The sequence below is a fragment of the Eptatretus burgeri genome, chromosome 8, assembly GCF_056783735.1.
Source record: "Eptatretus burgeri isolate ZD-2024b chromosome 8, Ebu_testis_v1, whole genome shotgun sequence".
NCBI lineage: Eukaryota > Metazoa > Chordata > Myxini > Myxiniformes > Myxinidae > Eptatretus > Eptatretus burgeri.
The window spans coordinates 72958417-72981649 of NC_140968.1; the positions used below are offsets into that span (position 1 = coordinate 72958417).

Genomic DNA, 23233 nt, shown 5'->3' on the forward strand with positions numbered 1-23233 from the left:
ACATGGACTGGACAGGGCTTGCTTGCCCCCGCCTACTCATCCCCCGCCCCTGCCCCATCCCCCCCTCCCCCCACCTTGAATTTGCTTACCCCCGCCCAAAAATTTAATTACCCCGGCCCCGGCCCCGCCTCCGCCTCTTCACTCCCCGCACACACACACACACACTGGTCTCTTGATTCCCCGCGCCCACTTGCCACCGGGCCCCCGCCCCCCTGTCCACCCCCTCTCATTCAACCCTGCTTAATTCACCCCAACCCCTGCCCACTCATCGCCCGGCCCATTTCCCGCTTTCAATTTGCTTACCCCCGCCCAAAAATTTGCTTACCTTTCCCCCCGCCTCTTCACTCCCTGCCCCCGTCTCTTCACTCCTAGCCCCCGTCTCAACGAAAAGTGTTTATTCTGCTTCAGAGTTGAAAAGTTGACTATTGCCACGATGTGTGATGCACTCTTGCAGGTACGAAGTTTCTTTCAGTCCAGGTCACAGTACTGAGAAAAACGTGACGCGACCGCTAGGAGGAGCACAAAATTGGTCCTTCAGTATTAATATATAGAAGATACAATGTTTCTTGTTACATTTTTTGTGTCAAATTCACATTCTGAGGTCATCAGTATGTGCAGAAGAGGGTTTTACATTGCAGACGCTATTTTTGAGGAGTGGAATTACACCTCTCAGCAGTGACGGTCTGTCGACGACAGACGTATTGTCGTCAGAGAATGACCGATGATGTCATGACGTCCTGACGCCTCTCAGCAGTGACGTCACACGTCGCCATGTAAACGAATGTAAAACGAAAAGTGTTTATTCTGCTTCGGAGTTGAAGTTTGACTATTGGCACGATGTGCGATGCACTCTTACGGGTACGAAGTTTCTTTCAGTCCAGGTCACAGTACCGAGAAAAACGTGACGCGACCGCAATGAGGAGCACAAAATTGGTCCTTCAGTATTAATATATAGACACATACATACTCGACCGGTCAAAAGTTTTAGAACACCCCCATTTTTCCAGTTTTTACTGAAATTTAAGCTGTTTAATGTGTCAATGTACTCTGAAATTAAAGCAGAGAACAAATAAACAATTGCAAATAAAAAAGAAATTATGGAATCGTTCTGTTGAACAAAATTTAATCTAAATTTTTGACTCATCAAAATAGCCACCTTTTGCAGATATAACAGCCCAACATATTGTGGCATTCTTTCTCCAATGGAAATTAATATTGTTCGGAAAGTTCTTCCCAATACTGTTGCAGAAGTTCCCACAAATGTGTTGCACTTGTCGGTTGCTTTGCTTTCACCCTTCTGTCCAGTTCATCCCAAACCAGCTCGATGGGGTCTGGAGACTGTGCGAGCCATTCCATGATTTGAAGCCTGCCGTCTTGTTCTTTTCTTCTAAGGGAGTTCTGACATAGCCTGGAGGTAAGTTTTGGGTCGTTATCTTGCTGGAGGAGGAACCCCTGACCAACTAGGCGTAGACCAGAGGGTATTGCATGGCGCTGCAAAATGCTGTGGTTGCCTTTTGGATTAGGGTGCCAGTCACTCTGTGCAAGTTGCCGACTCTGGATTCAGCAAAAGAGCCCCAGATCATCACGATTCCTCCTCCATGTTTGACAGTTGGTGTTGCACACTGAGGAACCATCCTTTCGCCTACTTGACGGCGTACAAAAACCCTGCGTGATGAACCGAAGATTTCAAATTTTGATTCATTGGTCCATAAGACCTTCTTCCAGTTTTCAGTAATCCACTGGTGGTGCTTCATGGCCCAGGCAAGCCTCTTTTTCTTATTTTGCCACCTTAGCAATGGCTTTCTTACTGCCACTCGACCTGTCAAGCCTGCAGCTCAAAGTCTTCTCTTCACAGTTGAAACTGAAACTTCCTTACTTCGACCAGTGTTAAGCTGTGCTTGAAGCTGCTGTCCTGTGAGCCACCTCTCACACAACTTGTCTCTGAGAAACTTGTCTTCAGATTGTGTTGTGGCTTTGGCTCTACCAGACCTCTTCCTGTCAGAGTTTCCTCCAGTTTCCAAATTCCTTTTGATGGTGTAGGAAACTGTACTCACTGACACCTTGGCTTACTTTGCAATTTCTCCAAAGGAAAGACCTACACTTTTAATGGTTATAATGGTCTGTCTGTGTTCCTTTGTTAATCGTCTTTTTCTCGCCATTATGATAGGAATATACTACTTCCTGCAGTGCAATACTGTCCAAATAATGCTTCAGAGAGTGTAGCCACACAATCTGTTCCAACACTGCTTTTATACAGACAGAGGATTTGTAACTAATCAACAAAAGTTGGAATACCTGGAAGAATTGTTTGCATTAACTTTCAAAGCTTAATTTACTTCCATTGCTGCAGAACAGCTGCAGTTGCGAACCCATTACATCTTCCCTTGAAAGGGAATAATAACTTTTAAATTTACTTTTTTTTTATATATTTTTTTTTTGTTTTTTTTCAGTTTTCAGTTCAGTTTTCAGCTGCAACCTTTTTTAATAACTTTTAAATTTACATTATTTTTCAGTTTTTGGTCACCTAAACTTTTTTTAACCTCTGGCAGTTTACTGCTTAGCTTTGTACCATTTCAGGTTATTCACTGGACTTTAACTGATTAAATTTCAGTCAAAACTTGAAAAATGGGGGTGTTCTAAAACTTTTGACCGGTGGAGTGTATATATATATATATATATATATATATATATATATATATATATATATATATATATATATATATATATATATATATATATATATATATATATATAATTCCAGCAATCTGTGTGTGTGTGTCTGTCTGTATGTGTGTCTGTCTGCGACCGCCGTTTCTCAACGGCCACCGGACGATCTGATTGAAACTTGCCAGGAATATTGCTGGGGACCCGCGGATGTGCCTTTTCAAGGTTGGATATTAATCGGACAAGCGGTTCCCAAGTTACGGCCATTTATCTGTCAACCAATGACAAGGCACGGTGCTATGACATCACGAATGACATCACAATCAATGTTTATTTATTTATTATTATTATTTTTTGCACGATTGACGTCACAATTCTTCTTCTTCGTTTGGTATGACGTCACAATCGACGCTGGAGACCTGAGTATGTGCCTTTTCAAGGTTTGATATTCATGGGACAAGCGGTTCCCAAGTTACGGCCATTTATCTGTCAACCGATGACAAGACACGGTGCTATGACATCATGAATGACGTCACAATTAAGGGTTTTTTTGTCTTTTTTTGCACGATTGTCACAATGCTTCTTCTTCTTCTTCGTTTGTTATGACATCACAATCGACGCTGGGGACCTGAGTTTGTGCCTTTTCAAGGTTTGATATCGTTCTTCATCCGTTTCAGCTGTTTCCCAAGTGTTTCCCAAGGTTTGAAAGCTGTTTTTTCCCAAGGTTTGAATTAATTGTTCAAATTATTAATTAATCGCAAGGTTTGAATTTTCCCAAGGGAAAGAGCTGTTTCCCAAGGGGTTGAAAGCTGTTTTTTCCCCAAGGTTTGAATTAATTGTTGTGCTTGGTAGACATTTGTGAATACAATTACAGAGAGAGCGGGGGAGAGGAGAAAGGGGAGAGAGGAGGCGAGAGAGGGGGGCGAGAGAGGGGCGAGAGAGGGGAGGGAGAGAGGGGGGTGAGAGAGACGGGGCATCACAATTGAAGAGGGGGCGAGAAAGATGGACGGGAGAGGGGGTGAGAGTGGGGGCTTGAGAGAGGGGTGAGAGAGAGAGGCGAGAGAGGAGGGGCGATACTATGGGGGAGAGAGGGGGCAAGAGAGGGGGGCGAGAGAGAGGAGGCATCACAATATGACGTCACAATTGATGCTGGGGACCTGAGTATGTTTCCCAGGTGTTTCCCAAGTTATGGCCATTTATTATATGGTTGGTCCGATCTAATTGAAACAATGCCCCAATCCAGTCATCGTTTACAAGAACGAAGGAACGAAGCTGCACATACTGGCATGCACCTACAGGCCCGCACTCATGTATGTATGTATATATATATATATATATATATATATATATATATATATATATATATATATATATATATATATATATATATATATATATATATATATATATGCTATATATACGTATGTATATATATTTTTAAATATTTGTTGTTGTTCGTCTTTCGGCTGCTCCCGTTAGGGGTCGCCACAGCGGATCATCTGTTATGATCCGCATACTGATTTGGCATAGGTTTTACGCCGGATGCCCTTCCTGACGCAACCCTGGTCGCCTCTTACGACACAGGGATAAGGATTGGGTTTCACCATGATTCCGGGCTGCCCTACACCCTCTCGTAGCGCGGCCCAGCGCAGAGCTCCCATCCTCAAGCGATCCTCCAACCCAAGCCTCCGAGTAGCTGGATTACAGGCGCACGCCACTACGCCCGGTGTACACACACACACACACACACACACACACACATACATACATACATACATATATATATATATATATATATATATATATATATATATATATATATATATATATATATATATATATATACACTGTATGTGCTCATTCTAACCACTGATTCACTGACTGACTGTTATTAAAGTTTCGTACCTTCTGGGTGACTTGGAAAGCTGAAATTTTGTGTGACGATGTATATCGAGGGCCATACACCGGCAAAAATCACAGAACCATTGGAAAGTGTCCGTAAATGAAAATAAAAATAATGAAAAAAAAAAACCAGAAAAAAATAAATGCAGGTGAGTGACCCAAGACAATGGAGAAGAATAGTTCATTATTGCTTACAATGTGCAAGCATACCCCACTAGTATATGTATATAACATGGTTTTTATCACCGTGCATTCATGTATTCGTGGTTATAAATTGATTGCTATTTGTGAAAATGCTACAGCTCAGTAAAATGGTGGTTGTGGTGATATTTGATCTTGCTCATAAAGACAAACGTCATTGGATTTCTATTTTTTAATTTGCCCCAAATGTGGTTTCACTTAACTTTTTTCCCAACCCCGGGTCACAGTAAGATTGAGGTTGTGAGTCAAAAAGAAAAACAGAAAGTAAAAAACAAGTTGCTCCCAGTAAAAAAGAAAAGAAAAAAAGAAGCAATGATAATAAAACATCATCATCCTCACAACTCATATCACTAACAAAAGCTACCTGAATGTAAAAGCCAAGACAGTTAAATGTTTCGTTTATATTTTAATGTTCTTAAAACTCAACTCACGTAATGGCAGTTCAATTTTAAGTTCAGGTGCATGTTCTAATATAATAAACAATGACGCATGATGACATGTCTGTCTACATATGCATGATTGAACAAAAGAAGCATTCCGAATGGGGTGTCATTGATTACACATACCCATAACAACTGCTGCATTCAATCTGCTACAATTGTTCCAATTTATCTCTTTGTTTGCTCATCTTTTAATAACTTACTACAATGCTGTCTCATCTTGAGTGTCATTGCTTGAAATTTCATTCTTGTAAATGCTACTTAACACTACAAATCACAACCCTTTTTTGTGGGAGAACTTGGCTCAGGAGTTTTTCAGAAATAATAATCAAGGTAATAATAAAAATCACATTAATAGGAAAATAAATTTTTCTCATAAAATGGCAAAGTGTAATTTTGCAAATTTACACAGATGTGTTGCAGATCCTATCTAATGTTTATCGAAAACATACTCCAAAAACCCTTTATGAGCTGCCTTTTCTGGAGCAATGAACTTAATTTGTTTATTTTGGGGGGGAGGAGAGTTGCTGTTTTATTTTTGCTGATATAATTCTTCGAGTCCAGCTCTTTTCTTCTTTCCTGGTTAATCCTCACATCTTTCAGTACATACCATATTTTGGCTGCATGTCCCTCTTTCCCAAAATCCTAATAGTTTACTCTCTTTTACCATGCATTTGATAGTCTAGCTCTAAATAACATGTATGTCTTGAATATTGAGTTTGATGGATAAATGCTGATCACTGTTTTTTTTTATTCTGTTCAACTCCTCCAGTAAACTTCTATTGCTTTATCAATCTTTTGGAGTACAGCTTAGTAGATTCCCACAGAAAATATAATAACAATAATAATTTATTTGGCCATAGGCAATTACTGTATAAAAAAATCGTTCCATAAATCACAGGGATTAATAGTTCTTCAGAGCATATCAAGATTGATTAATTCTCTGCTTCCCTTTGGTGAATCATTGAAAAGGTATAACGTGATCTTGGTAAAGACCTTACATGACCCGCCTGCTTACAGAGAATGCGGGTGAGAAGCTTGGCAGGGACTTGCTTAAGGACGCATTCGGGAAAAGAGGTCGAAGGCTTCATGAGGCAGAAGTTCATGATCGTGGACGGAGACAAAGCCGTAACTGGCACTTACAGGTAATATGTCGGGAAAGAAAGAGAACAAAATAGTCATTAACGATTCATTACATATTTATCAGCTACAGTGTAGAGATTTGGAAAGCCATCAAGGTGAAGTGGTAATTGCATTCGGTAGCAAAGCGATAACGTTTGGCAGCATTCTGCCAAATCCGCATCAGCTTTCTTGCATAAGTTTTACATTAACCGTTTGGTGATGAATCCATAAGGCAGAAATAACTGTCCAATTCTGACGTTGATATAATTTGATGCAAAAATAATATGACCATTGCACAATGCCCTTTTGGGTTCTGATCAATTGTAATGCCCTGTGAAGATCCTTTTTACCGATAAAACTTTACCCTCCATATGTGATGTAATTAAGCTTGACCTGCAATTTTAGCTCATTAGCTTCAGTTCACACTTTTTCTTCTCCAAAATTGATGTTTATGATGTTTTGCAACTTATTTCGACTTTAAAATCTTCTTACGTTTGTGAAGTAAAAACAGGCTGCAGCTGCAGGGTTATGATTGTCTAATTGTTTAAATGCAATATTTATTCTCAATTATAATTTGCCGAGTGACAATTCTCCAAAGTATACATTTCTGCACTTCCATAATTATTGCACATAAGAAGTTAAAATTAGAAGCAGACAGATTGGTTACTTTTGAGATTATCTCAAGGTCATTGGCTCAGTATGTCAGAATTAAACTATTAGTGGGACTTAGTCACCTGATGATTTGGGTTCAAAGTCATGTGTGTACAAAAGAAGCTAGATTTTAACGAGAAAAGAGAATTTGTGGAAATGTGTCAATCGATATTCCTCTGCCTATGTGAGATGTCAACCTACTGTTGCATTGACTACAATTAAACGTCACTTTCCAAATTCAAGCAACATGAATGAGATTGCGAGAGAAGAGACATAAGTAGACGAGAGACAACATCAGATGCTTCTAACTGAATAATGGTCTGCAAAATGATTTTCAAAGGGCACATGGCCATTTACCTGTTGAACCCAAAGTGGAATTGGTTCATCTTTGTATTACAGTTTATCTTGTGACAAGTTTGGTTGAAATCACCTCAGTGGTTTACAAGTAATTACGGCCACAAAGATTTTCTAATTAAAGTGCACATGACCTAAGACCTTTGACCTTTGACTTCCAAAACCCAAAATTGAAATAGATCATCTTTGTATTACAGTCAATGCTTTTGCCAAGTTTGGTTGAAATCCCTTTAGTATTTCGCAAGTTATCACGGTAACAAGGATTTTCAATTGAAGGTCACGTGACGGTAGATCGTTGACCTTTTGAACACAAATTCGTGTCAGTTCATCTTTGCATTGCAGTCCATAGTTTACCAAGTTTGGTTGAAATCCATTCAGTGGTTCATTGACGAGTTATCGTCTTCCCCAAAAAATGATAACGGACAGACTGATGGATGGACATGGAGCCATATATTTCACACCTACACATCAGTAAAAGCCAGGGGCTCAGAAGTTATCAAAATAAAAATTGAGAAATAGAGGACAAGGGAAGATTTAATTATCATGAAAAGTACAAAAAACATGATCCAGGAAAGAATGAGAATGATTTGGCGCTCCGCATATGTCGCCTACTCATTCACAACTAAACAATAGCAATAGACAGGGCAGTGAAAAAGAAAAAAAAAACTACATTTAAGCAAAAACAAATAAATAAATTGGAAGCACAAGGAACTCGACACATTGCACGATATTTATTTCTACTCAAATTACTATCCAAAAACATACAAAACTAACAACTAAGAAATTTGGCTTGATGGGAATGTTTATTACATCGCGACCACTTATCTTTCACCACCCCCCCCCCCCAGATTAAATAGGCACATGGATATCCCTGAAATACATGATCCATTGTCAAGACACCTCTGATGCCTACTCATATGTATGGTCGACTCTCTTTCTTGTGTCACAAATACTGTTGAGGGGTGAAGTCTCTATTTGTAGCCCATGTCAATTAACACTGCTTTCCTGGCAACTTCACCGGAGTAATATTCATCCAAGAATGCTGATTATCCATTCATTCCATGAAGTATGGATAAAATACATCGGGGCACATGGCCTATGCTCTCTTTCCTTCCCAATGTTGTTCCCCAAGTATCTATATAGAAAAGTTGAGACGTAACAAAATATCCCATTTTCCTCTGCTACAATTGAGACAAGTGGAAATATAAAAATCAAGAAATAGCCTTAAAATCAAATGCTCCTCTCTCTCACCCTTGACCTCTGGCATTAACATAATAACTTCAGTGTATCTGATTATGAGTCCACTCACAATTAACTTTAAAACTATCCCCTCAATTGTTCCACCGGGCACAAGGAAGAGCAGTGCAAGCAAAACAAGAGCTTTAACCATGTTATTCCTTCCTGCCACCAACCAATCACGACCCTCCAATTATCACTAAACTTGAACTTTTCCATAATCCCTTCCATTGCTCAAGATAATTATCAATCTTTCCAACGAGACCACCCAAACAGTCATTATTGCTTCCACTTCTCAAAATCCCAAATTACCCCAAGTGGAATGAAACATCAATCCAATTCTCTCCACTGATCACAAAATTGCCCAGCTTAATAACACCTCCAAAACAACCACAGTAACTTCCAGTAAACCAACATCCCAGTATCCATGACCAAATCATCCATTTTATCGAAAACAATTACGACTCACCATGAAGCAACACTGGATATTTCATGATGACTGTGCATCTTCAATGGGATCAATGGGTGGTTGGGGGGGGGGTTGGGGAGAGGGTGATGAGGTGGTGGAGATGATGCAGAGAAGAAGGTTGGAAATGTTGTCTGTGCAGGAGACAAGATGGAAAGGAGACAGGGCAAGCAGGTTGATAGGATACAAGCTGTTGCACATGGGTGGGGATCAAAGGAGTACTGGCATGGGAATAATCGTATTGGAAGAAATCAGTAAATAAGTGGTCAGAGTCGAAGATGGGAGAGACGAATAGTTATGGCATGGTTGGTGGTACAGAGGCAAATCCATCCATCCATTGGGACCATACTCTGTTTAAAGCCTGGTGTTGGCTTAGTGGTTAGGGTGATGGCTTGGGATCCTAGGGTCCTGAGTTCAAGCCCCGTTCGCCGTTGAATTAATACACCAGGGGATTGACTCAGCCTGTCATCCTTCCGAGGTCGGCAAAATGAGTATCAGTGTGCACTGGTGGAGGGGCACTGCATCAGCGACACAGTCGCACTTCCAAGAAGTGATAGCTATCCTGGCAGCTCAGCTGCCACATGCAAGAAGAAGATACTCTGTGCAGAGTGTTGGTGCTGCTTAAACAGTTTCCTTGGCTATTGGGCACTATCCTGGATGGGTCACCACTCCGACACAGGATACCAGAATGCTGGCACTCATTTTGCCGACCTCGGAAGGATAACAGGCAGAGTCAACCCCACCTGGTGTTAATTCAACAGTAAGTCGGATTTGAACTCAGGATCCTAGGATCCGAAGCACACCACCCTTACCATGAAGCCAACACCGGGCATACAGAGGCCTATGGTGTGTGTTATGTCAATATATGGGACTCAAACGGGAAGAACTGAGGTGGATAAGCAGTCGTTGAGGGACATACTTGAGAGTATGATGGGAATGGTTGAGTTGAACGTGATGCTGTACATTGTGAGGGACTTTAACGCGCATGTGGGAGTAGCAGAGCCAGGTGAAGAGGAATGTTTTGGTAGATTTGGTTGGGGAAGGAGGAGTAGATCGGGTTAAGAGCTCGTGGCGAGGAATGGGATAGCCATAGCTGGTTCATTCTTTCAAAAGCAGGAAAGCCGCAAGATTACCTCGAGGAGTGGACTACATAAAACAGAACTGGATTTGGTGGTGGTGAGGAAGTGACAGTTGTGGAAGGTTCAGGATTGTAAGGCAGTGATGGAAGAGCATGTTTCCACTCAGCACAAGCCTGTGGTGTTTGTGGTTTGGATGGAGAAAAGGAGGGTGGTTAAGAGCAGGGATCAGAAGATTATTAGGTGGGGGAAGTGTGGAGGAATTGTCATCACAGAGGACAAGGAAAGAATGAGGGCCAGGTATGATCAACTTAGCAAAGAAGTGGAAGGTTTGGAGGAGGAGTGGACAAAGTATGGAGAGGTGTTTTGGCGAATTGCAGAAGTTTTGCGTGGAGAGACGTCAGGAAAGTGCGCATCGTCGAGGCATTGAAACCGAGTATGGTGGATGGAGGAGGTAGCAAAGGCAGTTGGTGAAAGGATAGAGTTAGGCAGTCAGATATGGGGTTGTTGCATCTGTCTGGGCAGAAGAAAGCAGCAAGGAGAGCTGTGGATATGGAGAGGAATGATATGGAAGAGGTGTTCAACAAGTTGGAAGAGGATGGTGGGAGGAAGATGATATATAAATTCGCTCATGACAGGAATGAGGATCGTAAGGACATGAAAATGGGGGGGGGGGGGGGGGGGGATTAAGAATGTTGGTGGGAGGGACAGAGGGGGGCAGTATTGAAGGTGTGGGAAGGATATTTCAAAGAGTTGTTGAACCGGGAAGGAAGCAACGGCGAGCTGGAGCTACCATGTAATGTAGAGGGGAAAGTGGATTTGGTCGAGATCACAGAAGAGGGAGTGCAGACGGCATTGAAGAGGATGAAGAAGGGAAGAATGCCAGGAATTTATGAGGTGTGTACAGAAATGATAATTGCAGCTGGAGAAGTCAGAGTCAGTTGGATGAAGAGGCTGTTGATTAATTATATGTGTGAGAGAGGGTTCAATTCCAGAGGAGTGGAGGACTGGGTTAATTTGGCTGATATGGAAAGGGAAAGGAGATGTTCAACATCTGGGGAAGTACAGGGGCATTACGCTCATTAGGCCTAAGTCACATTTGCTCTACGGCGAGGATATGGCGGCCGTACGCCCTCTGAATTGACAGAAACGTGCAGCGGCCGCAGAGTTTCTGCGGTGGCCTCAGGGCGGCCCTACGCCGTTTGACTATCTTTTACAGGCCGTAGGGGTCGCCGTGGAATTATAACGCGGAGTTATAACTTTTTTCATTTCTACGTTCGCCGGAGCAATTCGACAATCCGAAACAAAAGAACTGGTAAATAAAAAAATAAAAAACCCACTTGTTACCGTCCGTCTGGCCGCACGTTCGCCTCAGGGCCCCCCTGCGGTCCCCCTGCGGTCTCCTTGCGGGCACCTTGCGTCTGCCTTGAAAATTATATGGCCGCCGTAGGAACACCCTAAGGTCACTGTGTGACATCAAATCAAAGACCGTACGGCACCCCCACGTTTTCGGTCTCCACGATTTCTAAATACCCCGTGCGGCTCCCCGAAAAATAAAAACATATGCGATTGCTACATTGTGTGACCCTGGAAATACTGCAGCTGCCCTATAATTGCTAGTGGCCATAGATTTTGTAGACCCCACGGCCGCCGTGGCAAATGTGACTTAGGCCTAAGCAGGAAGTTGAGTTTGAGGGGTAGTATGGGGAGGATGCTGCATACAGACAATCTGGCTGTTGTGGTGGAGAGTGTGCGGGAGATGCAGGAAGTACTGGTGGAGTGAAAGGAGCCATTTGAGAAACATGGGCTGAAGATGAGTATGGAGATGACTGAGGTGATGTGGGTCGGGCAGCAGAGAAAATAAATGAATATCAGGTTGGAGGGGAAGGAGACCAGACAGTGAAATGGGTTTGAATATCTGGGAGGAACAGTGACCGTGGATGGTAAGTACGAGGCAGAGGTGCAGAGGAGGGTTCAGGTTGGTGCGAATGCATGGAGGAGGTTAGAGTGGGTAATGGCAGACAGAAAGATATCAAGGAAAGTGAAAGGGAAAGTTCTTATGTCATGTGTAACGCTGGCCTTCCTTTACGGTCTGGAGACAGTGGCACTGACAGAGGGACAACAACAGAATCTGCAGGTTTGTGAGAACAACTGGGTCAGGAGGATTGTGGGGGTGAAGAGGGTGGATAGGAGGATGGATGAACTGAGGGAGGAGATTGGTGTGGAGATGAGCTTCACAGAGAGGTTGGTGAAATGCCGGCTGAGATGGGCTGGACACATGGTGTGGATGGGGGAAGAGAGAATGGCAAAAAGAGAAGATCGGTTGAGGGAGCAAGGTCGGAAGAAAATAGATAGACCACGGTTGAGATGAGAGGATTCTGCGAGGATGGATATCAGTAAGGTCAGGGTGGTTGGAGAGTGGAGAGAGTTGGCTGAGGACAGAGGGAGGTAGAGGAGTGTTGGGGTCAAGGCAGGGCTGAAGCTTGTTGCCATCAGACCTTACCCCTTATAAAGGGAAGCGGAGGAGAAGAAGTCAAGGCTCGTGGAAGAGCTTGAGTAAAGCAAAGGCCTTGTTTCTAAAATACGAGTGCATTGCTTCGTCAGAGTTCTCTCTGACATCAACCTAAGATTTGTCATTAATTTGAGTACCCCCCCCCCCAACCAACAGAAAATCACAATTAAGCCATGTTCATCAAAATGGGGGGGGGGGTGGAATTTTGATGAATATACAGTGTTCGGTTGGTCTTATAATCACAAATGTTTTGCACAAAACTTGAAAGAAGTATGGGAAGTGATTGGGTACGTTTACTTGAACAATGAGTCTGGCATAATCATCCAGATGTACCATACATGTTTGAACCTGATTGTGATCGTGATGAGTTTTTGGAATTCACTTTGGAAATGGAAATACACCACATTTGGGATTTTATTGATGAGAACAGCAAATTCAGACAGAACAGAATTTGGAAAAATGCACCATGCAGACTTCGTCATTATAAATGTATCATACTCTGTATACAGAGCATCAATTCAGCCAAAGCAATCTCTTAGCAGTGGTTACAATCTTGGACAGATTACCACTCTGACGCAGGATATTCGACTGAAGGTGCAGGAATTTGGAATCTGGCTTGCCTACTCTTTGCAAAAGACACCATGTGATCTTTAACATGCAACAACTCATGCTGGCAGACAGGAGTCCCAGTTTAACGTCCATCTTAGAGACAGCCCACACAATGATTAGTTGTCCTGCCTCTGAAACACCAGTATGAGAGTTTATAGTTGGGTCGAGATCCGAACCTAGGCTAGATAGATCAGAGGCGAGTTGTGCATACCTCTGGGCTATCCTGCCAGCCCATACAGACTTTAAAGCTCACAAAAACCAATATGATGGGAGTGCAGAGCAGGAAAAAGATACTGCATTTGGAAAGATTTAGTGGAATAGCATATATCTAAAAAATTGGGGATTCCTTTGTTGGCACATTGTGTAGTGAGCTGTCAGTGAGAGTTGCTTGTTATTTCAGTGAGAGCGAGTTTTGCAGGTCTGAAAGGATGTCATACATTTTTTCTATTTGCCTTGTCTTTTTCACGTCATGTCAACAATGCATAGTAGACATTTCTATAGGTCAGGTCAGGTATGGAAGCATGTGCCAGAACAGCGCGTCGCTGCGTCCACTTTCCGCCGGTACTCCAGGGGCCTCCATCTGGCCATCCCCCAGGCAGATGCCAGGCCCATCCCCATCTCCTTGAGATGATGGTCAACCTGCTGCAACCATGAGGCACGTGGTCGGCCCATTGGCCTCCTCCACTCATGAGACTCCCTCGCTGAGAGAATCTGGTGAGCAGGATCAGCGTCATGAAAACGAGCCACATGTCCATACAGCCACAACAGATGCTCACGGACTATGCAGGTAACAAATCTCAACCGAGTCTCTCTCTGCAACCGCTCGTTGGACACAAAATATGACCAGCGATAGCCAAGGATTCTCCGAAGAGACCTGGTACCAAAGGAATTAAGTCTCTGTCTCAGATCCTTGGTCAGCGTCCAACTCTCATATCCATAGAGCAAGACTGGAAGCACCAAGGACCTGAAGACTCGGACTTTCGTCCTCCCGCACAGGTACCGGCAGCGCCACACCCCATGATCCAGTGAATCCATGACTCCCCAGGCCTGACCCAGACGTCTATTGACCTCTGACTCACAGCCAGCAGAGACATGAATATCACTGCCAAGGTAAGTGAATCTCTCCACGACCTCAACATCCTCACCACAAACAGACACAGACAGGACAGCAGCATCCAAGATGTCATTGAAAGCCTGGATCTAAGTTTTGACCCAAGAAACCCATAATCCCAGCGGCTCCGACTCCTCATTCAGCACCTTGAGGGCCCCCAAAAGGATATCTAAAGTCTCCGCAAAGATGACTGCATCATCTGCGAAATCTAGTCCGAGATCTTGACATTCCCAAACGATGCACGCAGCTTGATCTTTCCGACATCCTCCCTAAAATCCAGTCCATACAAGTGCTGAAAAGTGTGGGGGCCAGTACACACCCCTGACGAACTCCAGTAACAACTGGAAATAAGTCAGAGATGGTACCACCACACTTCACAGCACTCTCAGTACCAGAGTATAGTTCAGACATCAGATCGATCAGTTTTGGTGGCACCCCACGAAGACCAAGAATCCTCCAGAGGGCATCCCGATTCACTGAATCGAACGCTTTACAGAGATCAACATAGGCTGCAAGCAGCCCCTGCCGAAACTCTCGTCTGCGTTCGGTGAGGACACGAAGAGCAAGGATACGATCAATCGTTGACCTCTTTGGTGTAAAGCCTGACTGCTCTGGACGCTGGTGCTCAAGCAGATGGTGGCGAACCCTATCAAGAATTATCCGAGCGAAGACCTTGCCCGGCACTGAGAGCAGCGTCACCCCTCGGTAGTTGTTGCAGTCTTGGCGATCACCCTTCCCTTTCCAGAGAGGGACAACAAGGCCCCTCTTTCAATCACTTGGGATGATGCCTGTGTTCCAGGCAGAGCACAAAACTGCATGCAACGACACGAGTGCAGCATTTCCACCAGTCTTGAGAAGTTCAGCATGAATGCCACAGATCCCTGGAGCTTTACCCTGTTTCAACCGGTTCACCGCAGCCCATGTTTCCACAAGCAAAGGTGGACACTCACGGACCATGCAGGTAACAAATCTCAGCGAATTATGATCCCTGAGAGACATGGGTTGAAGAGACATGGGTTCTGGAGACAAGGAGAGACAAGGTGTGTTCTTTGGACACACCAAAGAAAAGACAATTTCTATAGGTTTCTGTTTATTTTAAGTCAAACTCATCATATATATTCCTTGTTGGGAACAACACAATTAAAATTATTTAAAAAGCATGCATTTCATCATGTAAAAACACTGTAATCTTGAAATGGTAAAAAAAAAAAAAAATGTACATCTTCATGATTAGTATTCACAGGAATGCAGCCTTCATCATGAAATTCAAAGTTTACATCAGAATGACATAATACTTGAACATTATGCTTTTGTTGATGCCACTTAAACATCTTAAGGTTGCCATGATGATGGAATCGCCATTTTTATCTTGTGATGGTGGAATATCCAGCCGCACAATTTCTAATTGTTTGATAGCAACATGTTATTGTGCATAAGAAGAAAAGCACATTCAGAGTTTCAGAAAAATCTGAAAAGCAAAACCTGCTGTAGCACATTCTATAATTTGTCTGTTTATACTGTAAAGAAAGTTTGTTTATGAGCTATGCATCATTGATGTGTTCTTTATCGCTGTTTTTTCTCTTGGCAGCTTCACTTGGACGTCCTCCAGACTTGATCGAAACATCATCACGGTGCTAACAGGGCAGATCGTAGATACCTTTGATCAAGAGTTCCGTTCCCTTTATGAACTCAGCAAGCCTGTTCACCTTGATAGCTTGGGCCTTCCACCAGATCCACAGCCAAGAAAGTCAGAAGAACTACCTTCCAAGGCTTCTGTATCATCAGAGGTTTCTCGTCGACTCCTCAATCCAAAGTATGCTCTTGTCTCTAACAACAACAATGTCAAAGCAGCAGCAAAAATGGCTGCTCAGAAGGAAAATACTGCCCTTATTCCAGCTCCTTTGGTTAAAAGACCAAAATCACCTGGCCACACAACTCCCAGTCCAACCACCAAAGACTTTTCTGCCATAGACATGTGGGTATGCAAAGCAGCAGCACCACAGAAGGAAACAGATTCCATAATTGAAATGATCATAATTCCCGAATGTCTTGAGCCTTATGACACCCCTGTGAAACGCAATGACTCATTGCCAAAACTTATTGGTGTAAAGGCACAACCAGCTACAAGCAGGGATGAACGAGACTCCAAGGAACTCCAGCCAGCCAAAGCCAAGCGTGAACACTCCAGTCAAGGCAAGTTGCAAACTGTATCACCAATTAAAGATGCCAATAAAACTACAGCAAGGCAACAGTCATTCCAATGGCAACAGTCCCCAGCGAACCCTGAAAGTAGGGGAAGATGTGGTGAGCACGGCAATAAAGAGAGAACTCAGCAATCAAGGCAGTCAAAGACCAACCCCTCAAAAGAAGGCCAAGTATTCTTTGAGCGTAATAATTTGAGCACAGAAAAGTGGGCAAAGAGTACAGAGGACTTGGAGCAACCAATGCACTCAGCAAAAGGGCGACAAAGAAAAGATTCAAGTTCCAACCTCAACCTAGCTTCAAGGGAATCTGATGGTTGCAAACCTCAAAGTTGCAGTCCGAAACGCCAAGCGTCACCAGCTTCTAAGCGAAATCCTAGAACCAGGCTTATTTCTGGTTCTTCTGAAGGCTGCACCTCCCAACAAAGCCAATGTCATAGCACAAAAAGCAACAGTCCAAAACGCCAAGAATCAGCAGCTTCCAAACAAAATCCCAGAACCGAATTTATTTCTGGTTCTTCTGAAGGTCGTACCTCCCAACAAAGCCGATGTGATAGCACAGAAGGTGCACAAAAACCCTGTAGCCTAAGGAAGCAAGGGAATATCACCATGGTCAATGGTCCAGCATCACATGAGCAGGAAGAAAGAAATAAGGAAATAGGAGACGAGGCAACAGCTACTGCTACTGTTTTGCCAGCTGAGGGAGAATGCAGTAATGAGCGTGAGTTTGAGAATGATGGAGCAACCTCGGCAATCAACTGTAACCACATAGAAGGCATTGGTGAATTCGAGCCAGAAATGGTTGGTCTGGGACACTCAAGTAGTGATGGTGAGGCGAAAATCTCAACTCTCACAATGGGAGCAGTTGCAACTTTGGAGGAAGATTGTGTTTCTGGAGATGACACACCAATGGCAAGTGTTCATGTCATTATACACAACTCAGAAGCATCGAAACCTCAGTCCAACTCCACAGGAACGGACAAATTGAGTTTCCATTCAGCATCCGGCAGCTACGAGCCTAAGACTGAAAAGGAGGTCAGACCCAAAAGGATGTCATACACTTGTAATACCTCCTGATATCACTTCCTTATCTGAATCAATTCCTCTACCTGCTATTATATCTTCTTATCATGATTGGTTTAAGGTTAAACTACAATGTATAATAATTAAATTGCTGTGTTAACTTGTGATATCAGTTAGCTGGATACTCAGTCACCTTCATGGTTATTAGTGAATAATTACAATATTAATCAGAGATAGATAGATCGAGAGACTGCGACTGTTGAACTTGGGTTCATTCTGTACACCAATGTTCTTTAAAAAAAAAATTATATATATATATATATATATATATATATATATATATATATATATATATATATGTATCTATATATACATACTTAAAATAAAAAGAGCTGATAGCTATTGCAGTCTTTGTGTAACTAAATAATCATTTGCACTAAATCGGTTTGATCCTCAGAATTTAAAAATTATGTTGGTCATGCACGTGACTCTCAGCAATCAGTAAAAATTTTATATCTTCGGCTGAAATATTTGTTTGTTCTGTGCCAACACAAAAATCTTCATAGGCAAGCGGATGCAAAAAATCATTTTCCGAAGTAAGAATTGAAATGGGTCATGAAAACAAAATGTATTTTACTGGGAGGGTAAATAAGAGCACGTTCTTTTAACGCTTTAAAAATCTTCTTCGAGGTTTTCACTAAATGGTGCCAAGCAGTGAGGAAACAGATATAGAGTGTTTTTCTTGTAAGGCAGGCGACTGGATGTGCTTTGACTTGTTTGTAAGATGAAGTCACTTGGCCTGCAGCACCAAGCATTTCAGATAAATGGGCTTAGTCGGAGCTTTGCAATGTTCCTTGGTGGTTTGGTTTAGGCCGTTAGAGAACGTGCTTTGTTCAGTGGGGATAAACTCTTTGTGGGTAACGATGTTTGAGGAAGCGTTGCATGGTTGCTTTTGTAGTGGTGAAATGTAAGATATGATGTTCGGAATGATTACTCACTCGGGGAGTTTCCCTTGCAGCAAACAGAAATGTATAGTTGAAATAAATAACATCCTTTTATTCTTTGTAATAACCTAACTTTCAGAAGACTTGTTTAAACTTCAATAAAGATGACGATTCCACCAAACCTTATGCCTATCCGTATGTGCAGATAACACCAACATCCTTGGTTTATTAACACTGTGTCGAAATTCCAAACATTAACTATTGGGATGTGGTTAAACTTTTCACGCGGTATTGTCAAATACATGTTTCTATTCCATGTCAAAACAACAACGAAGTAAAATAATTGCATGAAGGATGTCCAATAATGCAGCCATATTTGGTAAATTGGACACCTGAGAAACACTTGGCACAAAGTAGTTAATAAAGATCGAAATAAAAGCGAACGTTGAGCTTTAATGACCCGGGAGACTATTATAGCGAATACTCAGCCAGTCTGGAATTTAATCTCAAAGTGATACAGTACTTCGGAGAATTTCCAACCCGGCGATCTCCGTAATGTTCACGTGAAAAGGCCTTTGGTCTAATACCCGTGTCGAATTCCAAACTCATGCCATAAACCAGCTTTGTAGAGAAATTTAAAAAAGTCAAGAAATAGCTCATCATAGTCACTATGACATCATGTGTCGAAAGAAAGTGCTCATGATGACGCAATTCTCTGCAATCTCCTGGTCTCGCTCATCTGTCAACAGGCTTGACAGAAGAGCAAGACAAATGTTCTGGTTTTCTTGACAAATGTTGAAGACAAAATAATAGCCTACTTTAAGGTTGTAACTAAAAGTTTGACAAATTGAGATTACCTACGTACTCTGCCGATTTCGGTTAAAGTTTGTGCACATGAGAAGCCTCCCATATATTCCTGAATTTGATCAGTTTCCCATCTTTTACTGAATGTAACTTTAACAATCTCAGAATATACCTTGTATAATCGCAAGCTTGATGATTGACAATTTCATATCAGAGAGTGCACTTGACCTCTCTATGTAGGGATGGCGTGGAAAAAAATGTCGGTCCCACCCGCTACAAACAAAACTAAAGTTGGAGTATCTTCTCTGAAAAGTCACTCAGGCTACATATATGAGCCTACCTGGTCTGTTCAGCTGATTGTCGAGGCAGGGATCACTTTTCAGTACTCCAGACCATGGCAAAAGCAAAACAAAAGCAAAAAATTTGGATCGGTCAAAACTGGAAAATCATTTTCTTCATCATCATCATCATCATCATCATCATCATCATCATCATCATCATCATCATCATCATCATCTTTGAGCTGCCTCTCTCAATGGCATTGACTCTGAGACCATCTGACAGAGTTTTACTTGGTGTAGCATCCTTTACTATCATAATTTTAATCGCTTGAAAGGATACCACAAAAAGTACACAAAGCTTCATTCCTTTGAAAAGTTTGAATGGGAAGCAATCAGAGGGGTGGGTGGGACTATCACTGTCAATCAGCCTGATTGGGGCATGGCCCCGAGACACATTTACCCGAGGGCAAATCAGACCTTTATGGGTGTGGTTAACGGTGGAATATTATCAAGAAGTCAGCGACAACAACAACCCCCACACATATTTCAGCAAAGTACGTATTATTTAGAAGATTAGATCGTATATAAAGTATGTACAGTACCATTACAATGTGAGCACGTCTATAAAGTCTGTACTACAACATTTTAAGATCAGTAGTAGATCATCTATATATATATTTATTTTTAAAAAGTAGAGGAATAAAAACATTTCAAAAAATGCAAATAGATGTTGGGATGTTCCTCCAAAAAGTGTGTAAACAAGGTAGGGATGGTCACAAGAAATGATCATGTGAAACCATCCCTACATTTTTCTTTGAATAATGGTTGTCCCAAGAAAAACAATTATATCGAATATCGAACACACACACACACACACACACACACACACACACACACACACACACACACACACACACACACACACACACACACACACACACACACACACACACACACGTCTTTTCTCGGAACAACCATTATTCAAAGAAGGATGTATGGATGGTTTCACATGATCATTTCTTGTGACCATCCCGACCTTTTTTACATACTTTTTGGAGGAACATCCCCACATCCTTTTGCATTAAAAAATATTATTACTTGTTGTCATCACAATCATAACTAGATAGTGTAGTTAAATAACTTGTAAAACATAGCATCAAGAGTATGGTTTCATATAAACCCCCACATTGGTGGAGTAGCATTGATCAAGAACCCCCACCCTCTTTGGATATACAAGTCCTCCTCAGTCCATTTGTTCAGTGTACTGAACATTTTTCAATTGAAAGTTTCCACAACATTGTCAATGAGCGACTCCTCTGGTGCAGATGTTCCAGATACTGAGAATTATCATCATGACCCAGGAGATTATAAAGTGGACTCAAGGGAGGAGGCAGGTGGGGATCCTCCCCCACCTTTCCCCCACAGGGAGTTATTGCCCCACCTTCTTATGATAACATCAATTGTGTGGAAGGTGTCTCCTTTTGAGTTGGAAGATTTAACGAGTTCTATATTTGTAAACGTAAACCAAGACCTTTTCTTCAGAATTGGCTAGAGGGCATCGCTATAAAAATAAAGATGCATTTTATAATTGACAAAAACAATACAAGGCGTGTAAAGAAAAATAAACAAAACAAACAAAAGAAAAGTACCTGAGTAATACCTCATGCTCCTGTCATTGGCAAAACAATAGGACATACACGTACGCTCAAACAAGTGAATTCTTGTGGCATCGCCTTACACCCCTAATTCTTTTTTCTTGTTTTGCCCTTTGAACCCACAGCTATCGCGATACTGGAAACCACAGCAACCATTCCGGCCAAACAAAACTCCTGCTGCTGCCCTCTTTCGGGACAGATTGACTTATCTGGATTATGAGAACACCTCCAATCATTCTGGCATCCCCCGTCGTCATTCTGTCGATTACCACCCAGCTTTTCGCTCCTCCAGTCCACAACGTCATTCTCGCAGAGACTACCACTCCAACGCTGGAGTCGGGGTAGTGTCTGCTGTTGCGCACAAAAGACCAACACGGAGAGTGAAAGCAGGTCTTTCAGATCCCTACAATGCCTCTGGTTTGTACAGCGACCGGAAACGTCATCTACACAGACCATCCTCACCTCTTTGGCAAAGGCGGAACAACCAAAGCAAAGAATCATCAGGATTAAGCAGTGGGCACACATCATATACAAAGGAAAAGTCAAAAATGTGACAGGACATCTCTTTGTGACTTTGTCACCGGACCAGGCCTTATGACTTGATGTTTTGGTCAGTCCCTCTCCCAGTCAAGCAGATTCTGGCATTTATCCATCTTAATTTGCTTGAATGACCAAGGCATTTACATTTGAAAGCACAGGAGTAGTACTCGGGACATGTTGGACCTTTAGTTTCTGGCTAGGCTCATCTCCTGATCACGCACTGCTCGAATTGAAATGCGGGAATTACTAACACGACAATCTCCTGTTCTTGACTGTTTGATTGTTCCCTTTTTGGGATTGTTTACCTTTGTATATAAACTTTTACTTGCTCGGTCAAACTTTCTCTTAAACCCACAACCTAATAAACTAACTGTTGCCTAAACGGTTTGAGAAAACGTGCTTTCATCGTGTCAACCTTCAAATTTTTGTACCTGCAAACCATGAAACGACTTTTTGCTTATTACAAGAAAGAGATACACATAAATACTGTTTTGCAAAAAAAGTTTGTTTTTAATGAACTAATCCCTGCAGCTCTCAAGCTTGCCTACTTTTTGCTTTGTCACAGTCGTGCAGGTTTCCACCAGAGGCATTCTCCTTGTCACGTCGTTTTGTCGGTTACTGCAGGTGCATTGTTATCAAGTGTTTCATTCTTCCCTTCCCTGCTCCAGTTGGTTGTAGCTTTATTTCAGGCATACTTTTCTTGTATCTGAAAGAACAAGTTGATGAGTTTGCAAAATGTTTACTTCTTAATGTAAAAAGGACAAAACTTTTTATTATGTATAATTTTATGCTTGGAAGCACTGTTTTGTTGGCCTCCATGGGCTGGCTACCTGACTGTTGAGCCCAGAATATGCAATGTGTCTTATGGTGGGCATGACATGGCAATGTGCCACGAAGCACAAGCAGAGAAAAATCAAACAAGGACTTAAGTGTTCAGAGAAAAAAGGTCACATGTCCTCAAAGGAGTGGCATCATCAAAATTTACTTTACTTTTCGAAGGAAATAACAGCGAAATGTAAGAATTGATGCTGAGATGATAATTTGTACATAATTTCCTTCAATTTGGCAGAGCCACCATCACACCATTATTTTGCACAGCGGGAGAGCAGATCGTAAACATGGTTCATTAAATAATGTTGCCTGCATGTGTGCAAATGAAAGATTAAAATCTATCAATTCACTTTAAACTTTCAATGTTTTCGTGTTTCACACTTCATGCTTGACCTCTTATTTTCCCCAAACAATGACAGACATTACTATTTTGGGTTGCACTTGGAATTCCTTAAATTATATTCCTTGACTCATGCAATGCTGAAAAAAGTTGGAAACGAAAGGGTTAAATGAAGGTCAGCAAACATATTCCAAGTCAGGGATGGCAATTGATGAGGCTCAATATCACCTGGAGAATATCACATTCAGTGGAATCTCTTGAACTCCCCAA

The 23233-nt window shown here is 42.2% G+C and overlaps 1 protein-coding gene and 1 pseudogene across 1 annotated transcript in view; one reads left to right on the top strand and one right to left on the bottom strand.

Annotated features, from left to right (window-relative positions):
* Window positions 1–22973, top strand: part of LOC147022036 (uncharacterized) — a 100434-nt gene extending 77461 nt beyond the window's left edge. The window contains exons 3-5 of the mRNA XM_085892591.1: window positions 6228–6352; window positions 15933–17580; window positions 21378–22973. Of these exons, the coding sequence (XP_085748717.1) occupies window positions 6228–6352; window positions 15933–17580; window positions 21378–21806 (2202 nt within the window). The 3' untranslated portion in view covers window positions 21807–22973. The remainder of the gene's footprint in view (window positions 1–6227; window positions 6353–15932; window positions 17581–21377) is intronic.
* On the bottom strand, window positions 4252–4392 carry LOC147022037 (signal recognition particle RNA; annotated as a pseudogene).
* Window positions 22974–23233: the final 260 nt, after the last annotated feature.